Source organism: Prionailurus bengalensis, chromosome F2 (genome assembly GCF_016509475.1).
Source record: "Prionailurus bengalensis isolate Pbe53 chromosome F2, Fcat_Pben_1.1_paternal_pri, whole genome shotgun sequence".
Taxonomy (NCBI): Eukaryota; Metazoa; Chordata; class Mammalia; order Carnivora; family Felidae; genus Prionailurus; species Prionailurus bengalensis.
The window spans coordinates 74,622,702-74,641,875 of NC_057353.1; the positions used below are offsets into that span (position 1 = coordinate 74,622,702).

General features: G+C 50.0%; 1 protein-coding gene across 7 annotated transcripts in view; it reads right to left on the minus strand.

Moving 5' to 3' along the window:
* Positions 1 to 7,883: 7,883 nt before the first annotated feature.
* Positions 7,884 to 19,174, minus strand: part of SLA (Src like adaptor) — a 35,576-nt gene continuing 24,285 nt past the window's right edge. For 6 of the 7 annotated variants that reach the window (XM_043601818.1, XM_043601819.1, XM_043601817.1 and 3 more), the window contains 4 exons: positions 16,861 to 16,964; positions 14,155 to 14,286; positions 10,539 to 10,671; positions 7,884 to 9,939 (listed from right to left, as the gene is read on the minus strand). In XM_043601818.1, the coding sequence (XP_043457753.1) occupies positions 9,729 to 9,939; positions 10,539 to 10,671; positions 14,155 to 14,286; positions 16,861 to 16,964 (580 nt within the window). In that variant the 3' untranslated portion in view covers positions 7,884 to 9,728. The remainder of the gene's footprint in view (positions 9,940 to 10,538; positions 10,672 to 14,154; positions 14,287 to 16,860; positions 16,965 to 19,174) is intronic. The other variant, XM_043601822.1, reaches the window with a different exon arrangement.

Genomic DNA, 19,174 nt, shown 5'->3' on the forward strand with positions numbered 1-19,174 from the left:
TCACTTGCCTTTTAAGACCAGTCGACTTCAATTGCTTGGTTTCCTTTATCCATGCTTGCTCTTGGCCATCTTTCCATGTACATGTGATTCCAGGATGCCGAGGAACTCCCCTGACTGCTGTCCATCATTCTAAGCTGAGGAAAATTCTAGATGGGAAAGTGTTTCTATTTTGGGAGATTGCCTCAGTAGGGTTTAATGATCTGAACTCTTGAAGACCTCTTTTGCCAATCGACAAACACAACGGGGTAGACTGTAGGATGAGAACTTCCTGGTGGAAGGAAAGCTAACGATGAGGGCACAGTTTAGCCAGTATGATGCTCACGATGCCCAACAGTATTGCTCACGACAGGAGAGAAGTGGAACAAGAGAATTCTCATCTGCTCCCCAGTGTTGCTTCCCTGACCGTCTCGGGTTTGAACTTAAAATCTTCCCTTATGCCGTCTGGTTTCTTCAACCGCCCATGCTCCAAATCTCCTGCTGAGATTCCGTTCTGGTGGCATTTCTTTGTGGAGCACTATTGGGTGATCCATTCCCTGTATCTAATCCCTTCTACCTCATTGTTTCCTTTGCCTGAGGGGTGAGGGGAGGTGGAGACCCCAGAGCTTGCCCCCATGGTGGATCAAGGAGTGGCGGGCAGCTGGGTCAGCAGCCACAGGGTGAGGCATAGAGCTCCCAAGGTTTGGCCAACTGGGTCACTGACTGTTGAATGAAGGCAAAGAATAGAACTCAGTACTCATAGGTCTGCTGGGTGGTCTCATGAAGTTCCTGGTAGATGGTGATGATGGTGATGATGGTGGTGATGATGATGGTGATGATGATGATGGTCATAGTGATGGTGATGATGGTGATGATGATGATGGTGGTGATGGTGATGATGATGATGGTGATATAATCATACCGATGATAGTGATATAATGATATCGATCATAACAGTAACTATTATGGAAGGAATAACCTGGTTGATCACAGCATAAGCCCTGATGGTTATTCTATCATTGATGAGCTTCTAATTTTATGAAGCATCCAATCTGTGCCAGGTGCCATGCTAGGTGCTGGGAATGCCGTGCCAAATAATTCATGTCCTAGTTCTTAGAAGCTTGTAGTTTACTGGGGGGTGGGGGACAGACACTTAAAAAGCGGATATTTAAAAGAGGGTCTTAGGGCAGCTCAGAGAGAAGCCCCCATCCAAGCACAAGGGAGGGGGGGAATGTCCACGGACACTTCCCGGGAGAAGGAATGTCTGAGCAAAATGTGAACACTGTGTAGGCATTGAACCACAGGCAGAGTCCCGACACTAAGGGGCAGCTGGGCTCCTCACGGAGGTCTGCCAGCCCTGGGCTGCAGTGGGGGACAGGGCAGTAATGGAGACTGGGAGGCAGAGAGCAGCTGGACTGCAGTGAGCATCTTGGGTGCGAAGGGAGCCATGGAAGGGATATGTTTGTTTGCTTATTTGGTTTGGTTTCATTTGGCTTAGTTTCCTATTTTAACCATTTTTAACTGTACAATTCAGTGCCATCAAGTACAATCAATTGCAATGTCGTACAGTCATCATATTAATCATTTCCAGAACTTTCCATCATCTCAAACAGAAACTCTGTGTATGTTAAACAATAACCTCCATCCCCCCTGCTCCCCAACCCCTGATAACATCTATTTTGCCTTCTGTCTGTACGAATTTGCCTGTTCTAGGTACCTAACATTAGTGGAATTGTACAAAATTTGGTGTGTGGGGGGGGGGGGCTTATTTCACTTAGCATAATGCCTCCATAAAGGTTCATCTGTGTTGTAGTTTATATCAGAATTTCCTTCCTTTCTAGGTTGAATAATATCCCATTGTTTGCATATACCACATTTTGTTCCCGTATTCATCTGTTGGTAGACACGGGGGCTATTTCTGCCTTACTGTGAATAGTGTGGCGATGAACATTGGTGTGCTATCAAAGGGTTTTTCGGCGAGGGGGAAACTCGCTTCCCTTTAGGAAGACTTGTCTTAGAGCTGAGTGGAGGATGCATTTAAGAGGGACAGTCCTGAAAGCAGAGAAAGCAATGCTGAGATCATGAAGTAGCCAAATTAAGGCATCAAGACCAATGCCATGGACCTGCTAGCAAATCTAAGGCCATATGACCACACTGCAGCATTGCCCAGCCCTGCTGGGATCCAAACCCTTGATAGGAAGGAGGACAAGAGTGACATCGTTTGGGCCTCAGTGCTGCTGGGTCAACATCATCACCGTCCCCAAGGGGAAGCGGTACCACCTGCTACTTGGTCTCTCTCCTTCAGCCACTGGAGCCTTCCAACATTCCTTGAGGGGCCCATGCTCTGTTTTGCTTCCTAAGGACGTTTCCTCTGCGTGCCACACTTTTCTCCCATCTTCCTCTTTGCCCGCTCTGTTTGTCCTTCAGGGAATCCTTTCAGACTTTTCAGCCCAGAACCAGACCCCCTTTGTATGATCTCTGCTGCCTGTACTTCTCTGCACATCATGTGTCACGATATCCCACCAGGAGATAATTATTCCCACTGCCAAATCCGTCCCTCTCGTAAGACGGGAAACTCTGGGAGGGCAGAGGACAGCTGTGCCGTGCTCTTACAGGGCCCCAAGCACCCAACACAGCTGTCTTACAATAGATGCTCCAGAGTTAATATCCGGGAAGCGAAAGAGCAGAGGAATGGGCACGTGTGTCCAGGGTCTTACAGGCCAGGCCTCCTCCCTCCCCGCCACCACTTTCTCGTGCCCCTTTGTTTCCGATTTTCCTCGGTCTCTCCCTCCATCTTCGCGGCAGGAGGTCTGAGCCCAAACATCTCTCAATTCCTGGTATTGGAAACAGAACTTCCTGACTTTGAGTTGCTCCTGAAGGGATTTCCTCCGAGCCTTCTCAGCAACCAGACACCCGGTGGGACCTGGAAGACGCCAGAAATACCTTCCAGGAGGCCCAGGAGGCCGAGTTTTCTTTTTGAAAAGTCTGGAGAGTTTAGGTGTTTGGGGGATTTCAAAGACTAATCTGTTTTAGCAAATGGCAGTGTATTTAAAAATAAACTCCATCTGTTTCAGTCATTTAGGAGCAGCTTTTACAACCGCTCCCAGCAGTCTTTGAGATGCATGTGAAATTATTTGGAATCGAGAGAACGAAAATACTTCAATATATTAGCGGCTCTTAGACTTGTTCTTTACCAGCAGATGTTTGGGGGAATGGATGTGAGTTGGTGATATATTCTTGGACAGAATCGTAAGTATTTCTGCAAAGCTTGAGGCCAGAGCTGTTAAAATGGAGAGACAGGCTCCTGTGATAATTAATAACTTTATTGAGCATATTTGGGGCCACAGAGCACCTCCCATGTATTATTTCATAGATTGTTCACATTGCGTGGCACAGGGTCTTTGTATTATTTGCAATCTAGAGGTAAGAAGTCTGAGGCTTAGAGAGGTTTAGTGACTGGCTGAAGAACGCACAGCCAAGAAGGAGCTGCATTAGAGGCTGGCATCTAAAATCTCGTCCTGTGTTTCCCCCAGCTATGCAGCGGCTTCTCTAGAAACTTGCGACTCTTTCAGGGTCTTAAGGTGGAAGAGAAAAGAGCCCAGGCCTAGCATCAGAATTGCTTCACTCTTGCATTCTTTATGGATAAAATCCGTATGATTAATTCTGTCTCCCGAAGGCTTGGACGGTTGGCATCACAGTAGGTGTGCAGAATGTTCTGGAGTTCCCGAACTCCAGAAATCCAGGTTCCGCCTCGCCTTGCTAAGCTAGGGCAGTGCCAAGAAAAAGCACGTCTGGGGATGCTTCACCTGCCCAGGGCGCCAGGTTGAAGAAGAGAGACGGGTGACGTGTTGCAAACATGAGCTGTGTGGCTCTGATGCCCCGGGCAGTTTTAAGAGAAGACAGAGGAGGTCATGTCCTATGTGGTATGATTCATAGAGTCCAGGAGAGATTTCCACTGCCCTCCTACAACACTGCCCCAATTCTGCATTCCTCAGTGCGAGTGCCAGGCCCCAGGGATTGGCCCCAAGCTATGTTTTCCTGTCTCCTTTTCTGCTGCGTTCCTGCCTGAGCCCTGCACTCCAGGCTCACCGGTAATCAACATTCCTAGAAAATGCCGTGCCTTCTTCCACGTCTTTCCATCGCTGTTCGTGGCCAGCTCTTCGCGGCCAGTATGTCTGCTTCTCCACCTAACGAGTCACTTCCTTCTTCGAGGCTTGGCTGAAACGGGGCCGCGAAGCCTGTTCTCCATCTCTTAAAACAGAATGACTCTCGCTTTGGTGAAGAGACTTCTATTTGGCAATTTTTAGGAACACCGCCTTGTCTTACCTGCTGGTTAGTCTTCTAACGTATCTATTCCCATGCTGCTGTGACTGAGTGCTTAACTGGGAGCGTGAAATTTTCCTCTTAGAACTTCCTTAACACTTAGCACAGCCCTGGGCAGAAGAGGGTCCCGAAGCGCAGGCCGAGTTCTGTTAAGCTGGTGGAGGGGCCCAACCACTGCTTTCTCCTGTTTTCACACAAACCTCCTCATTCAAGCTCGTTCTCCTCCGTTTCTTTTAGTCAAAATGGACTGAGGGGCGCCTGGGTGGCTCAGTTGGGTAAGCATCCGACTTTGGCTCAGGTTATGATCTCACAGTCTGTGGGTTCGAGCCCCACATCGGGCTCTGTGCTGACAGCTCGGAGCCTGGAGCCTGCTTTAGATTCTGTGTCTCCCTCTCTCTCTGCCCTTCCCCCACTCATGCTCTGTCTCTCTCTCTCTCTCAAAAATAAATAAACATTGGGGCGCCTGGGTGGCGCAGTCGGTTAAGCGTCCGACTTCAGCCAGGTCACGATCTCGCGGTCTGTGAGTTCGAGCCCCGCGTCAGGCTCTGGGCTGACGGCTCAGAGCCTGGAGCCTGTTTCCGATTCTGTGTCTCCCTCTCTCTCTGCCCCTCCCCCGTTCATGCTCTGTCTCTCTCTGTCCCAAAAATAAATAAACGTTGGAAAAAAAAATTAAAAAAAAAATAAATAAACATTAAAAAAAATTGACTGAGCTATTCATGGGCTCCAGTGCTCTCATCTATGTTTTGGAATAAGTTTATTGATTGTCTTTCAATAGTCTTGATGGGAATTTGAATGTATTTTCATGGAATTTTTCAGTTAATTCAAAAAATGTCTATGGTTTTATAATGTTAAATCTTGCATCCATGAATCAGGTTGCCACCATTACCACAACAGGATTTTTGTCTCCTTACGTCTTTTCACAGTTTTGAACTTCTGTCCACAGAAGCGTTGTGAAGTCGTGGTGGGCAAGTCCCTACCTGTATTCTCATTGGGTTGGTGTTGTGAACGGTGTCGTATTTTTTATTGTACTTCCCAGTGGTCAATCCTGGCATCGGGGAGTAGAGTTGGCCCTGAATTTGCTGAGCCTTCTTACCACTTCCATTGCTTGATCTGTTGGCTCCACTGGATTTTCTATGACATTATTTCATCATCTGTAAATGTAGGCAGGTCAACTTTGAACAAAAATGCTCAGCTGCTCTAGCGAAGAGACTCAACACTTAAGGACCTTAAATAACAAATATGTTTTGTTTTGTTTTGTTTTGTTTACTTTATCGTAGTATTTACCAAGGTGTCTCACGATCTCTCGGGACATGTGTTCCTTCTAGGTGTTTCTCTGCCATCTGGGGGCCTTGTTCCCATTGGCAGGGCCATGTCTGGGCAGCTCAGACATCCAGGCAGGGGCAGAGGGGTGGGGGCCGCCGTGGCTGACTGTGGGAGGGGCGGGACCCCCCTCCCTTCCCCCACAGAGACCCCCTACATGCAGCCCTGCGGCTGACTGGCTTTTCTTCTTCTTTGACATGATCTTTCTTGCTCCTGTTCATCTTTGACACATTCATCTGACCATTTAAACAAGGTTTTGCTCTGGATCTTGTTGACGACTGTATCACTAGAACTTTCGTTTCACCCATGTTTACCTTTGTCATCTTTTAGTTGCTCCTTGTTTCCACGACAACCAGTTGTTGTTTTAGCTTCTCGGGTGGAAATCCAACCTCATTACTGTTCATTCTTCGTTTTCTGATCAGTGGATTTCAAGCCATAAATGTACCTCCTACTATTGTATCGCTTAAGCCCTGGGGAGTTTGAGAAGTAGGAACATGCCCTGTATTTCTCAGTCTTTTATTATTTCTTGTATTGTGTTCTTCTTAACCCAAGGGGATATCTCCTCTTTTTTCCCCCCTGTAAACGCTTGTTTAGATTTGTAAGATTTTTACCCATCCCTTTGCAAATCGATTTTTAATGTTGTTTCATTATTATCATGGAGCATGAGTCAGTGAAAACCGACTCTGAAATTTATTAGGACTTCCTCTGTGACCTAATGTGCTCCTCATTTGTTGATAGGAAAGTTGTATAGTGTTATCGAAACCTGCTATTTACCTATCTACTTATCTTTGCTTGATTGCTCAGTTTCTGAGAGTTGTGTGTTTAAACCTCCACATAAAATGATTCCTTTATCTATGTGTCCCTACAATAGTTGCCTAATATATTTGGAAACCGTATCGTTAGATTAACACAGGTTCAGTCACGATATCTTCTTAATGTATCATTCCTTTTGTAACGTCTCTCTTTTGCCCTTAGACAATTTATTTTCGCCTTAAATTCCGTTTTGCCTCAAAATTCAACACTTGCCCTTTGTTCATTTCCGTGCGAAAAATTTTCCATCCCTTTATTTCAAGTTCTGCATTCTTTTGTTTTCACTATGTGTCAAGTAGGTAATACAACCCCCAAATTTTAAGTACATATGAATTTATTTATTTTAAGTTTATTTATTTATGTTGAGAGGGAGCGAGCAGGGGAGGGGCAGAGAGGGAGAAAGAGAATCCCGAGCAGGCTCCGCACCACCAGCACAGAGCTTGACACGGGGCTCAAACCCACGAACCGTGAGATCATGACCTGAGCTGAAATCAAGAGTTGGACACTTAACCAGTTGAGCACATCCCACACCACCAGAATTTGAAACATTTATTCTCTTCACAGTGACCAGTATGCTCTTTAAAACACGTGGGTGACACCATAGCACTCCCCTAACTAGATGGTTCCATCGGCTTTGCATTTCTCCTAGAATAGACCCTAAACCCTAATAGAACCCATCCCGGGTTCTGCGGGACCTGCCTCCCTCCTAGCAGCCCTCTTCCCCACACTCCAGCTCACTCAGCGCAGTCACCCGGGACCTTCTTCCAGTTCCTTCCACATGTGTAGCCTTGCCCCTGCCTGCAAGGGGCACCTTGGATATTTGCATGGCTGTTTGCTGTGTATCCTTCAGGCCTCGGCTCAAATGGGAGCATGGCCTTTCCTAACCATCCTTGTAAACGATCCCTGCCCCCCTCCCCCCCCTCCCCCTCCCCCACGCCTACACACACTCTGTGCTGCTTTCTGCCCTGCACTCCTCAAGGTTAGGAAGTTTCTTGTTTATTGATGATCTCACTCTCTGTGATATCAGAGCCCTCATCTGGTTCTCACTGCTACAGCCCAATCGCCCAGAGCAGTATCTGGTATTTAATAGGTTTCAAAAAAAAAAAATTTGTAGAAATAAATTCTTAGAAGAACAAAAAAGCAGAGATCTCGAAAGTGATTCGCAGAAGTAATGTAGTGAAGGCAGAATGTTCATAACAATCGCTAAGAAGTTATTCTCTTCCCCGGCCCCCTGTGTCCACCTTCGAGTTTGATAAGACACCCTCAAAATTCACAAAATCCGGTTTTTTTTAAGGCTGCACTTCCAGAGAAAGCTGAGCTGCTAACCAGCGTGTTTCCTCTTGATGTTCCTTGCTTTCCTCTCTCTCTGATGGCGAGTTAATTTGAACATTCAAAATCCAAAGAAGCTTCCAAAGGAACCACCCATCCACCTTGCCCAGGAAGCTCTCACCACATCCCAAGGGTTAAATATTTATTAGGTATATTTTAATCAGAAATAAATACATGATTTAGCAAAGTGTAATGCTTGCCACTTAGAAATACCTCTGAGTGCTCCCCTAAAGTTCCCAGCACACTAGTCACAACGGAAAACGACACCTAAGACACTGTCCAAACATCTGGCGTTTGCAAGGTCCCCCTGCCTCGGGCTAGAAGTCAGCATCCACAGTGTTACATTCACTTCCCATACATCGGCTGGTCCCTTTGTAACAGCCTTTAGGGATTGTTGGGGAAACCGTAAATGTCTTCTTGTATAAACCCACGAGAGTCTGACGATACAGAAAATCACATAAATGCATATACACATATCACTAGCACAGTGATCACAGATCTAAGGAATGCGTGTGGTGAACAGATTTCTCGTCTCAGTCAGCGAGGGGTATCTCAGGCGCCCCTCCTCCCCCTGACCCCTTTGCAACAGGGGAGAATGAGTCACGGGTGTCTCTGCGGCCCCCTTCCTAACAGGATCCGGCTGGGCAGCCTAGAGATAAAGACTTCTCCTTTTCTAGAACTTTACTGTGCTTTCTCTCTCATCTCTTAAAATTAGTATGACAGCATTAAAGCCACTCTGACTCCCTTCTTTCCTGGAGCTCAGCAGTTTTATTCATGCGGCTGCCAGACCCTTTTTAGAATAAAATACTGGAGGAATTAATTCTTTAGAATTAATCAGTTTCCTTTTTTTTTTTTTTCTCCGAAAAAGCCAATCATTCTCACCTACTCAATCCAGCTGAACTCATACTCTATGAAGTCCAACTGAGACGTGAGCTCATGGGACACCCTTACCTGATCCGGTTTCCCCACCCCCGAGCCATGAGCTGATTTCCTTTTTATACCCCTCTTTCACGATATTGCTTTGTACACTTTTTTCCCCGTCTACACTGAGTGCCTCTGCTGATCCTTCCTTCCTTCCTTCTTCCCTTCCTTCCTTCTTCCCTTCCTTCCTTCCTTTCTCTGACATGGGACCCAACACAGTGCCTCTTCAGGCAATCATGAGTGAATACTTGATGCATTATTACTGGTGAGAATCTCAGCGGGTCGGAGAAGCCCTTCCTGTGCTGCAGAACCATGGCTGGGGACACCACGAGTTTGCCCTGTTCCAGGGCTACCCTCGCATTTCCCTGCAGGCGGCCTCCCTCTCTCCCACCTGCCCTCTGCAGAAGCAGGGAGGCCATCTGACTTCTGTACATGAGGCTCTGACACCAGGAGGCCAACAGGATCTCCTGCTTCAGGGATAATAAGGAAGATTAATGTGTTTAGTGTCACCGAATTCCCTTAAAAAGAGGGGAGCTGCATACCAACGGTCCGGTTATGGTTGGGTTAGAAAAGTTGAACGCAGGAGACCAACTTGCAAACCTAGACTGGCCAGGCCACGGCTTTCGGCTCGTGTCCTTCTCAGGCCTTCGTCATGGAGAAGTTATCTCTGAGGAGCTCAGAGTGTGACCATCTGGACAGTTTGTTCGAGGACAGTCTTGTGCCCTTTCTTGTAAGATAATGTCTTTATCTTTCCCACAAACACAATAAGCACACACGAATGCGCAGGCTCTTCCGAAGTGTTGCCAGATCACATCCTGATTCAGCGACGTTTCGCGACGCCTCAGTACTGATCAGACGGCCAGGGAGGGGCTCCCTTGGTCGTGATGTGGCTAGAGAAGATGTGAGTTCAAGTCTCCAGGTGCCTTCTCGTGGCTTCTGGAAGGCGTGCGGTTCCCCAGGGACCAGGGACCCGGGCCTCTCTGCCAGATTCCAGATGACGGTTCAGACCTCCGTTATTTGGGGCACACACCACGGTGTCTGTTCCGAGGCTAGTCTTCAAAATACGGTGGCGAGAAGAGCGAGCTCTTCCTCTTATTGCCGCTGTATATCAAGGACATGCTTTTCTTCTTTCGGTCAAAGGACGTGCCGTCATCGCTGGTCAGGGACAGGTAGGAAGCGATGCTTTCCCGAAGGCCGTAGCTGAAAAGGGACTCATCCACGCCAAGCGAGTTCCTGGCTCCCTCGGGGTCGTCTTGCAGTCTGCGAGTGGGAAGGACGGTGGCAGAGGAAGGGAAAAAAGGGAGGGACATAGGACGACGGAGAACAAGAAAATGAGAGAAGAAAAAACAAAGGGCTGGTTAACATCGCTCTAATTTATTGTTCTAATTCTGCTTCTCACATTTGTGGCTGTGCGATCTTGGAGAAATCACGTAACCTCTCTGAACCGCCATTTGCTTGGATGGCTACACCTCCCAACTGCAAGTTTGGATGAATATTTCTTTATGATATTTACAAGGAAGAGCAGTTTTATTCCTCTCCCAGGCAGTTCTGGTCTCTGATTTTCCCTGAATTTGCCAGCGGAATGTCTGGATCGGTGTTTGATTAAGATAGCTCCACCAATTCCCAACGACAGATATCCCTTAAAAGGTGATCGCTGTGAGGCCACAAGCTGGGTCTGCCTCCCAGGGGGCGGTGGGGTTCTATGGGTGTGCACCTGCTCAGAGCACCCACCCTCCGCTTTCCACAGGGCTGGCTCTAGCTTGCCCTATTTTCAGCGGTGTGGCTCACACACTGGTCTGGCGTTCATACATTCATGTGGGACACACACACACACACACACACACACATAGACACCCCACCTGGCTACCCTTTTCCAGTCAAACGTCTTCTGGCGCAAGGTGACAGGCGAGTCGGGGGCCCTCACTGCCGGGGCGGCCGTGCTCTGAGTGAGGCAGGGTGTGGTCAGCACACAGCACAGACCGTCAGCCACCTCTGAGGAGAGAGGCAGACGCCTGGTCAGTGACTCCGGGATGCCCCAGCCAGCCTGGGATGCGGGCCCCGAGGGACCATCCAGTACAGTGCCCGAGTTGTTCACATGGGGAAACTGAGGCCAATGTAGGAAAGAGGCGTGGCAGGGCAGAGAGTCACGCGCCCAGCTGAGTGTGTGAGAAATGCCAACACGCCCTGAGTACGCATTGGGCTCAGCTGGGTGCAGGTGGGGCATTAAGATTAGGATCCAACATCAACTCCGCTGGGGTTTGGATTTCAGCTTCGCCCCTGTTAGCGAATCCCCTTGAACCTCTCCGAGCCTCAGTTTCCTTGACTGTGCACTGAGAGGAACAGGCTAACAAGTGAGAACAGCTCAGGCATGGCTCCATCAACCGCAGGGTGTCCGATGCCTGTCCCCGAAGCCTGCAGAATGGCGCGTCCTCCTGGCCAAGCAGCTCATCCGTGGGCAGGAAGTCGGGAAAATAAAAGACACGTGGAAAGAAGACAGGAAGGAAGGGGGAGAGAGTAGGAGGGAGGGGGCAGGGGAGGGAGGGGAGGAAGTAAAAACAGAACAAAAAAGAAAAGACGCAGCAATAAAGGAGGAAGAAGACAAAGATAAGGGCAAACAAGGGACAGCGGAAAAAAGGGAAAAAATGAAGAGAAATCTCTCTTCCCTAGCCTGGATACGCATGCACAGAGGATGAGGAGGTGAGGGAGACTGAGCCAGACATAAAGGCTGGGGCCACCCAGTGCCAGTAGACGGCACCGGTGGAGGTGTGAGAGGTTAACCCTGAGGGCGAGCCGGAATCCGGGCCAAGAGAAAAAACACTGAGGCTCCCAAGCACCCGCAGCCCGAGCCCGGCGCTGAGCTGGCCTGAGCGCTTCATTTCAGCCAGCAGCACGTCAGCTCTGAGCAGTCAGTATCCTTACACCCACTTCCAGAAGGAGGAAGCTGTGAACCCTGGGGTCAAGTCACTTGCTCAAGGTCACAGGAATGCGGTCCGAACCTGCCTCGTGGACTCAGAACCAGGCACTTGTTCCAAAGGCAACTCCTTACCTCTGCAGTGGAGGAGAGAGAAGTCCCACGTGCATCTGGGGTCTGGACACGCCTTATTCTCTCCACTCCGCAGAAGTTTCCAGAATGCTCACTCCTCTCCCACCCTTGGGCTCCCAATGACTCTACTACATTCAAGGGTTCCCCTTTTCAGCCCTTCGTTTCCCTGGCCATATTTGGGAACTTGTGTCCTGCTCCATCTGCCCTCTCAGTCACCACCGGGCACCAGATCCTTTGGGGCCAGACATCTCACGCTCCTGGTTTTCTTTTTGGTCCTAACAACAATCTTCCAAGAGGCAGTGCAGTCCCCATTTATAGATGAAGAAAGCGAGGCTTCACGATGTTAACACATTTACAAACAGCACCAGGTAATAAATAAGTGTCTCTAGATACACTCTGGTGGGAGGTCAACTTGGCCACATTGTTTCCACCGTGGGGCACCCAGGGGCACAGAAAGTATTTCAGCCATTCGCAGCAGTGGGCTGATGCGTGTGAACCATGGACCGATGCAGCGAGCAGGGGCACATTTCTGGAAGGCGTTGCTCCTGTAACCAGAGCAAGCACCTTGAGCGCCCTCGCCCTGGAAGCCTCGTGGGTCTCCCAGGGTGTAACATCGTTGCTGGGGCAGCCTCCTTTCCGTGTTTGCTTTTGTCTATGCAAAACTTATGGTCTCCCCACCTCTCGGATGATTGTTATTAAAAGCCAAATACCACAACCAACCTTTACTCATAATCAGTAAAAGTTGACCATCTCCAGGACTCCCTTCCTCTTTCATTTTTAGCTAAGCTGCTAGGTTTCCAGGTATCACAGAATTAACATTTGGTATCAGTTATTTTGAATCTGCCCCGCTGCGGGCTGTGATGGACACGTTACATTATTGCAGGGCACCCATTATAGGAACAGTCATCGCACCCACCTGCAAGAGAACTGTTTCCATCCACCTTCCATGGCCCGGGAGAGGTGGAGTCTCTGCCCAAGGTCTCACGGTGCCCAGATTGCAGCTTGGGCCTGTGTCTCCCAAGAGGCCATTCTCCTCCATGCCCCGCCTTCTCCTCCATGCCCCGCCCTTCTCCATGCTCTGCCTTCTCCTCCATGCCACGCCCTTCTCCATGCTCCGCCTTCTCCTCCATGCCACGCCCTTCTCCATGCCCCACCTTCTCCATGCCCCACCTTCTCCATGCCCCGCCCTTCTCCTCCATGCCCTGCCCTTCTCCATGCCCCACCTTCTCTTCCATGCCCCACCCTTCTCCATGCCCCACCTTCTCACTGGTCTTGTGTGATAACCCAGGCCTTGTGGGCTCCTCTAACCTTGGAATGCCCTTCAAGACCCACAGCCTACAGAATGCTAGCAAAGATACCCAGGGGTGTGAGGTCCGGAACCCAGATGTGGGAACACGCATATGGAGTGAGGGTAACTTCTTTCTTCCTCCCTCCGATAGGCAGGGGAAGGGGGGGGGGGGAAGGAGGAGGAGGAGACGCCCTGGCTGAGGAACAGAGCAGCAGCCAGCTTATGGGTCAGGCCCTCTCCTCAGTGTTTTCCCCGCGCTCCCGCCGATGATTTGTCACAACATCCCAAGGAGTAGGGACGTTACATGGAGAAGAAAATGAGGTACGGAGGTGAGCAACCAGCCCAGGCTGCCCAGAAGATCTGGGATGTGAACACGGAGGTTCTGGAGAGAACTTTTTACCATTTCTCCTTTTTCCGTGTAAAATGTCACCTCCTGGCATTCTGGCCTTTCACAGTCTACCTCTGAACTCTTCTGACTACTCTTACCCGTCACCTCCATCAAAACCTGTCCTGCTTCTGCCATCGTGGAGGGGACGCTCCCGTCCTGGCCAGCGTGGAACACTAGGACCTCTCTCCTGGGCCCGGGAAGCATGTCCGAATGAACAAAGCTCAGCCCTGCTTTGAAGAGCTTTCTGGGAAACCCACACCAGGACACCGTTCACTGGGTCGCAAGGCAGAATGACCCAGTTCTAGGGAATCGCCGAAGGCAGGCGGACGGTCCTGTAAACGCGTATCAAAGGAGGTGGCTTCCTATTGGTTTGAAGGCTAAGGAAGATTTGGCCAGACAGAAAGAGGGAGCAAAGCACCGGGGGCCCGTAAACATGTGGTCCACTTCAGGAAGTGCCAGCTGTCTGTGGTTGCAAATATTGGGGCAGGCTAGTTCTCTTCATCCGCAGGTAGAAGGAAGGTGGGGTGAGATTCGCTGCGTTTTACCGCTTACGCAGCATTCACAGGCAGCCTGTTTTAGTGTGAAATTGACGGTCTGCATTAACAAGAACAGAGGGCGTTGAGAAAGCGGGGTGACAGCAAAGTCGATCACCTGGCAGGTATCGGTGACCCGTGCACATCCTAGACACAGGCACTGCAGGGCAGTTAGCAAAGCGGGGGGGGCTTCCCTGATCCGTCCCGACGGGGTGTTTCTTACCAGAATAGTGATTCACCAGGTCCTCCAGGCACTGGAAGGTGAGCCTCGGGGAGATGTAATACCAGTTGTTCGGAAGGCGGAAGATGCGGTAATGCTTCACCTGCCTGTGTCTCACCGAGAGGGAATAAAAACCTGCCGGAAATGGAGGACAGGTCAGAGACGTCCCACATGTCCCCGCTGAGGGCGATCCGCCGGAGAGCCCCCCACCACGGTGGCGGACAGACTTTCTCAACCTTGTGATACAGCAAGAGTCCCCGGACGTGCAGTCCCGGATTTGGAGGAGCAGACGCCAGAACCCCACCTTTGGGGACGTAGCTCACTCTGCAGAGACCACGGGAGCCTGCTCTTTTAGCAGCCACACTGCAAACAGGTTTTCAGGGGCACCTGCTTGGTCTTTGTGAGGTTAGCATTCGGGGTGCTCCCACGTCCTTTTCTGGAAATTACACGATCCGAGCTGGGTTGTGCCCTGCAGGTCAGGATCCGTAGCTGTTCTCAAGTCCTTCCCAGGCACGCAGCGTTTCCCTCCCTGTCCCATCAAGGCGAGTATGTCATACCACTTCCCGGTCCCTACTCCCCCTTGGTTCTGCCTTATGCTCGGCTCTCTCAGAAATTTGGAATAAGCGGCAGTTGAGACTTTTTCTGGGTAGTCTTAAGAAATAATGTAAAACGTGCTGTTTTTCCGTAAGTGTGGGTTAGTCAAGTAGAACTTCAGGCGAGCGCCTTCACCTCTCTTTGCCTTGATTTCCCCAAGCGGAAAGACTCGGGCCTAGGTCATGTTTGAGAGTCCCTTCTGCTCTGTCTTCTGGGTCTCAGGAGTGAAAATGTTCATGACACAGTGAGAGAAGGAGGTTACTAGCATTTACTGACTCTTTGCTGTCTGTACATGCTGCTTGGGGGCTAAGCTATTTCCAAACAATACTCTCTGTTGGTTTTTAGAAAGATCGGGATGTGTCGCCGCCCGATGATATTTTTTATAGATGGAGAAGTGAGGCTCAGAGCCCCTAAGTGCTATGGCCAGAGGCACGCGGCCTGGAAACGGCAGCTCCGGGGTCTGACCCTTGTCCTGAACGGGCTTCCTCGAACATTCGGATGGGCGTTCCTCTCTTTGCCCCAGGTCTGCCCTCTGAAGCCCAACATGTGTCTTCCTGTAACGAAGACAGGAACTAGAAGTATGGTGAGCGGGTCAAAGGTGGCAGGTGGAAAATGATCAGAACTTTGCATACCCAGCCCCCGCCCCCACCCCAGCCCCAACCCCGGGCTCGGCTGAAGGTCTGCCTGAGAGCGTCTTTATTTTTAGATCAACCCTGGCACCCCAAACTGGACTCTTCCCTCGCTTGGCCATGCCTGCTTACGAGTTCCATGTGAGTCTGGGTCTCCTGCCTCCGGGGACCGCCAGGACATGCACAGGAAGTTTGGTCTCTGCCGTTTCATCTTGTTTTCCCCCAGCACCCTCGAGGTTTTGAGACAAAAGTTGTTCTTGAATTTTTTTTTTTTTCTCATGTGTATATGGTCCATGCTTCTCTAAAGTCAGGCTGATGCTCATTTTAGTGAAAGGTCCCAGCACCCAGCCGCGCTGGCCCTTCATAGGTACGTGGGAAATAGTCTCAGATACCGCGTTTTCTCTTCTTTGATTTTGACTATACAAGAAGCAGGCTAAGAACCTGTGAACGTGTCTTCTGTTTTTAAAAAGGTGTTATTTTTAGTATGGGGAAGCCCTAGCTGTTAAGTATTTTGTTCCTGTGAGTTAAAGTGCTTACTACCTCCCGGACTCCGTGCTAAGCACCTTCCTAGTGTTAATCCCACGTTATAGGAAAGGGTTAGCGAGACAGGTGCCTTCTCAGGAATTCTTACAGCCAAAACTGGAGCTCAGAGCCCGTCTCTGAACCATGACAAAGAGTGCCGCTATTTTGTTTCCACTGAATTTCTTTTGTTTTAAATGCTTATTTCTTTATGTTGAGAGAGAGAGGGAGGGGCAGAGAGAGAGAGAGAGAGGGAGAGGGAGAGAGTGAATCCCAGGCGGGCTTCATGCTGTCATGGATCCATGTCTCATGGTTCATGAGATCGTGACCTGAGCCGAAACCAAGAGTCAGATGCTTAACTGACTGAGCCACCCAGGCGCCCCTTGCTGAATTTCTTAACGTGTGGGCCGTAAGGAAGTTGTAACAGTAACAATCATAGCGAGTGTGTGCGAGTAAGCATCTGCCTGTCCTGATTCTCTAAGCTCATCGGAGGGCACAGTGGGAACCAGTATTGAAGGTCTCCTGTGTAGCAAGATTATTTTCGAGTGGCACCGCCGAGGAGAATGCTGCCGTGGCAGAAGTAAATGCCCCGCTCAAGGCCCAGAGCTTGAGAGCACAGGCCAGGCCCAGGTGGAAGCCTGCTCGCTCTGGCCCGGGGCTGCCTACACCCGTGTCGGCTTTCCTTCCCAGGTGATGGGGACATTTCCCAGGGGAAGCCTGCGGAGCTCACTGAGTCTGGCAGGTGGCCCCTCCGGGCCAGGTCTCGGCCACCTGCCTCTAGGCTTCCCAATGCTGACGCTGACGCTGGCCTCCCCAGGGGCTGTGTGGGCTGCAGGGAGCTCAGCCCCATCGGACGGGCTTGCGTGCACCCTGGGAGGCGGGAAGATGAGCCGGGCCCCGAGTCAGCCGGGAACAAAACGTGCCCCTGTCAGCCCTCGCGTGGCAAGAGGAGTCAGAGGCGCCTCACCTTTTTTGGTCTCACTCTCTCGGATCATGAAGGAGCCCATCTTCGTGTCTGGCAGCAACAGAAGTTCCTCCGCCTTGTCCCTGCCCAGCCCTTCAAACAGCCATCTGGGGAGGAGAAAGACGGTGTGAGGGTCCTGAGCATGCCCCCTCCCCCGCTGCCCGCCACACAGGCAGGTGGTACCAAAATTAAGAGCAAGGTCAAGTTCATACAAAACTGTTGGGATTGAAAAGAGGAGGGCGATGGACTCTTTGTTCATTCTTTCCTTTCTTCCTTCCTTCATACTTTTATTTTTTTTAATGTTTGTTCAGTTATTTTGAGGAGAGACAGAACCAGCAGGGGAGGGTCAGAGAGAAAGGGAGAGAGAATCCCAAGCAGTCTCTGCAGTGTTAGCACAGAACCCGACGTGGGGCTCGAACCCACGAGCTCTGAGATCATGACCTGAGCCGAAATCAGGAGTCGGGTGCTTAACCGACGGAGCCACCCAAGGACCCCCCATTCGTACTTTTAATCTTTCACATAAAATTCCCGAGTGCCTACTGCACAGCAGGTATTACATTGGACAATGAGGGCACAAGGCAATGAGGGGGTCTTTCTCATCCTGTTCTCGAATGCCAGCTGGACTGGGTCCGGTCTGTAGCATATAACATACAAGCATTCCCAAACATGATAAGGTACCTGCCCCTGCCTCACCACCCCACGAGGGCAGGGACCCTGCTTGTTTTGGCTTTATCTTTGTGTCCGCATTTTCGAGCCTGGTTTGTATTTGTGAGTGTATAAGTGGGCACAAGAAATTTCGAAAGAAAGATGCCTAATCCCACCAATTTCACAAGCCCCCCCCCTCGCCAGGCATTCATTACATTTCCCTGCTGCCTTTCCCTCGTCCAACATGTTTTAAACGAAGTTGTCATCGCGCTCCTGTGCATTGACATGGGTTTCTTGCTTTTTTTTTTTTTTGCTCACCAGTAAAAAATTGTAAAAATCTAAAAAATCAAGCAGTTGTAGTACTGTGATCCGGCTTTCCAATGGAATGTTCAAGAGCCAGTGCTCTTGAATACGCATGGAAGAAGAGAATGCTTTGTTAGCACTTGGCCGGGGCGAACTGAGAAACAGTTATACATCCTTTTTAACAGTTTCCGTATTTCAGGGAGTGAACCTTGGCTTATTTAATCCCCAGGTCTGAATTAGCGCTTGCTGGGACATATTCACTATGTTGTCTCCTGTGGCATCTCCAGACCACACAGACGGGTCCCTGGAGCTCTGTGGCTGGGAGAAGACCACAGCCTGATAATCAGATGCTGTTTATTTATGTCCTGGCCTCCAAGGATGATCTGTGAAGATCCTGATTCGGCCTGATGTTTCAACTGCCCCCTTAGTTTTGCACCATGCATGGTGTGTGTTAATTAATTTAGTGTCTTGACAGACATTCATCCTCCCAAATCCTTAGGTGAAAGTCCACTCATAAGAACGAATACACTAAAATCCACAGCGATAGCCGTGTATGGATACTAATTATGGGCATGTTAAGTGCGTGAAATCTGATCCTCATCTGAACCCCCTAAGACAGGTAGCTTTGTCTCCCCTTCACTGATGAGGATGCTGAGGGTCAGAGTGAGCAAGTAATTGGTCCAAGTTACCCGATGTCCGCAAGTGGTAAAGCTAGAATCGCAAGGCACTCTCCTGGGACATCGCATTCCATAACCATTCTGTACCACCTCTCTCCTGGTTCTGTATGTTCAAGACATTTATTGCCTCTGCCAGTTAGAAGCTTCCTAGGGCCGCGATCACATCTTACTCAGCTGGGTTCTTCAGCACCCGAGCCTCTGCCAGCACACATCTTCAGCGTGCGGGTGATGATCCAGGTTCGCTAAATGAATCAATGGGTCAGTGGACGCACGGCTGACGTGGGGGAGTTCACGTGACTGACTCTTCCAGAACGTGGCTGCCAAAGCAGCTACTGCCCCACTTCTGCTCCCCTCCATCATCCTAAGCTCAGAAATGGCATCTGGTACTTATCCTCAAAATCCGTAATCCTGCGATTAAATGCATGGGGTTGCACGTTCTTCAGAATATTCAAGCCGTTATCTCTGCTTCACCAGGTGAGCATGGAAAGCGGTTATTTCTGGTTCCCTCCAAAAAAAAAAAAAAAAAAGATGCTTTCTTCGTTCCTTCCTTCCTGGATGCCAAGGTCTGGCCTTGGTAGCTTGACAAAGGAGGTGACTGTGGTTCCAGGAGGCAAAGTAACTTTTCCCCGGGTCTCGTGGGAGACTCCTACCCCGGAAGTCAGTCGCTGAGCCAGGCACACTCCAGCCCAGGA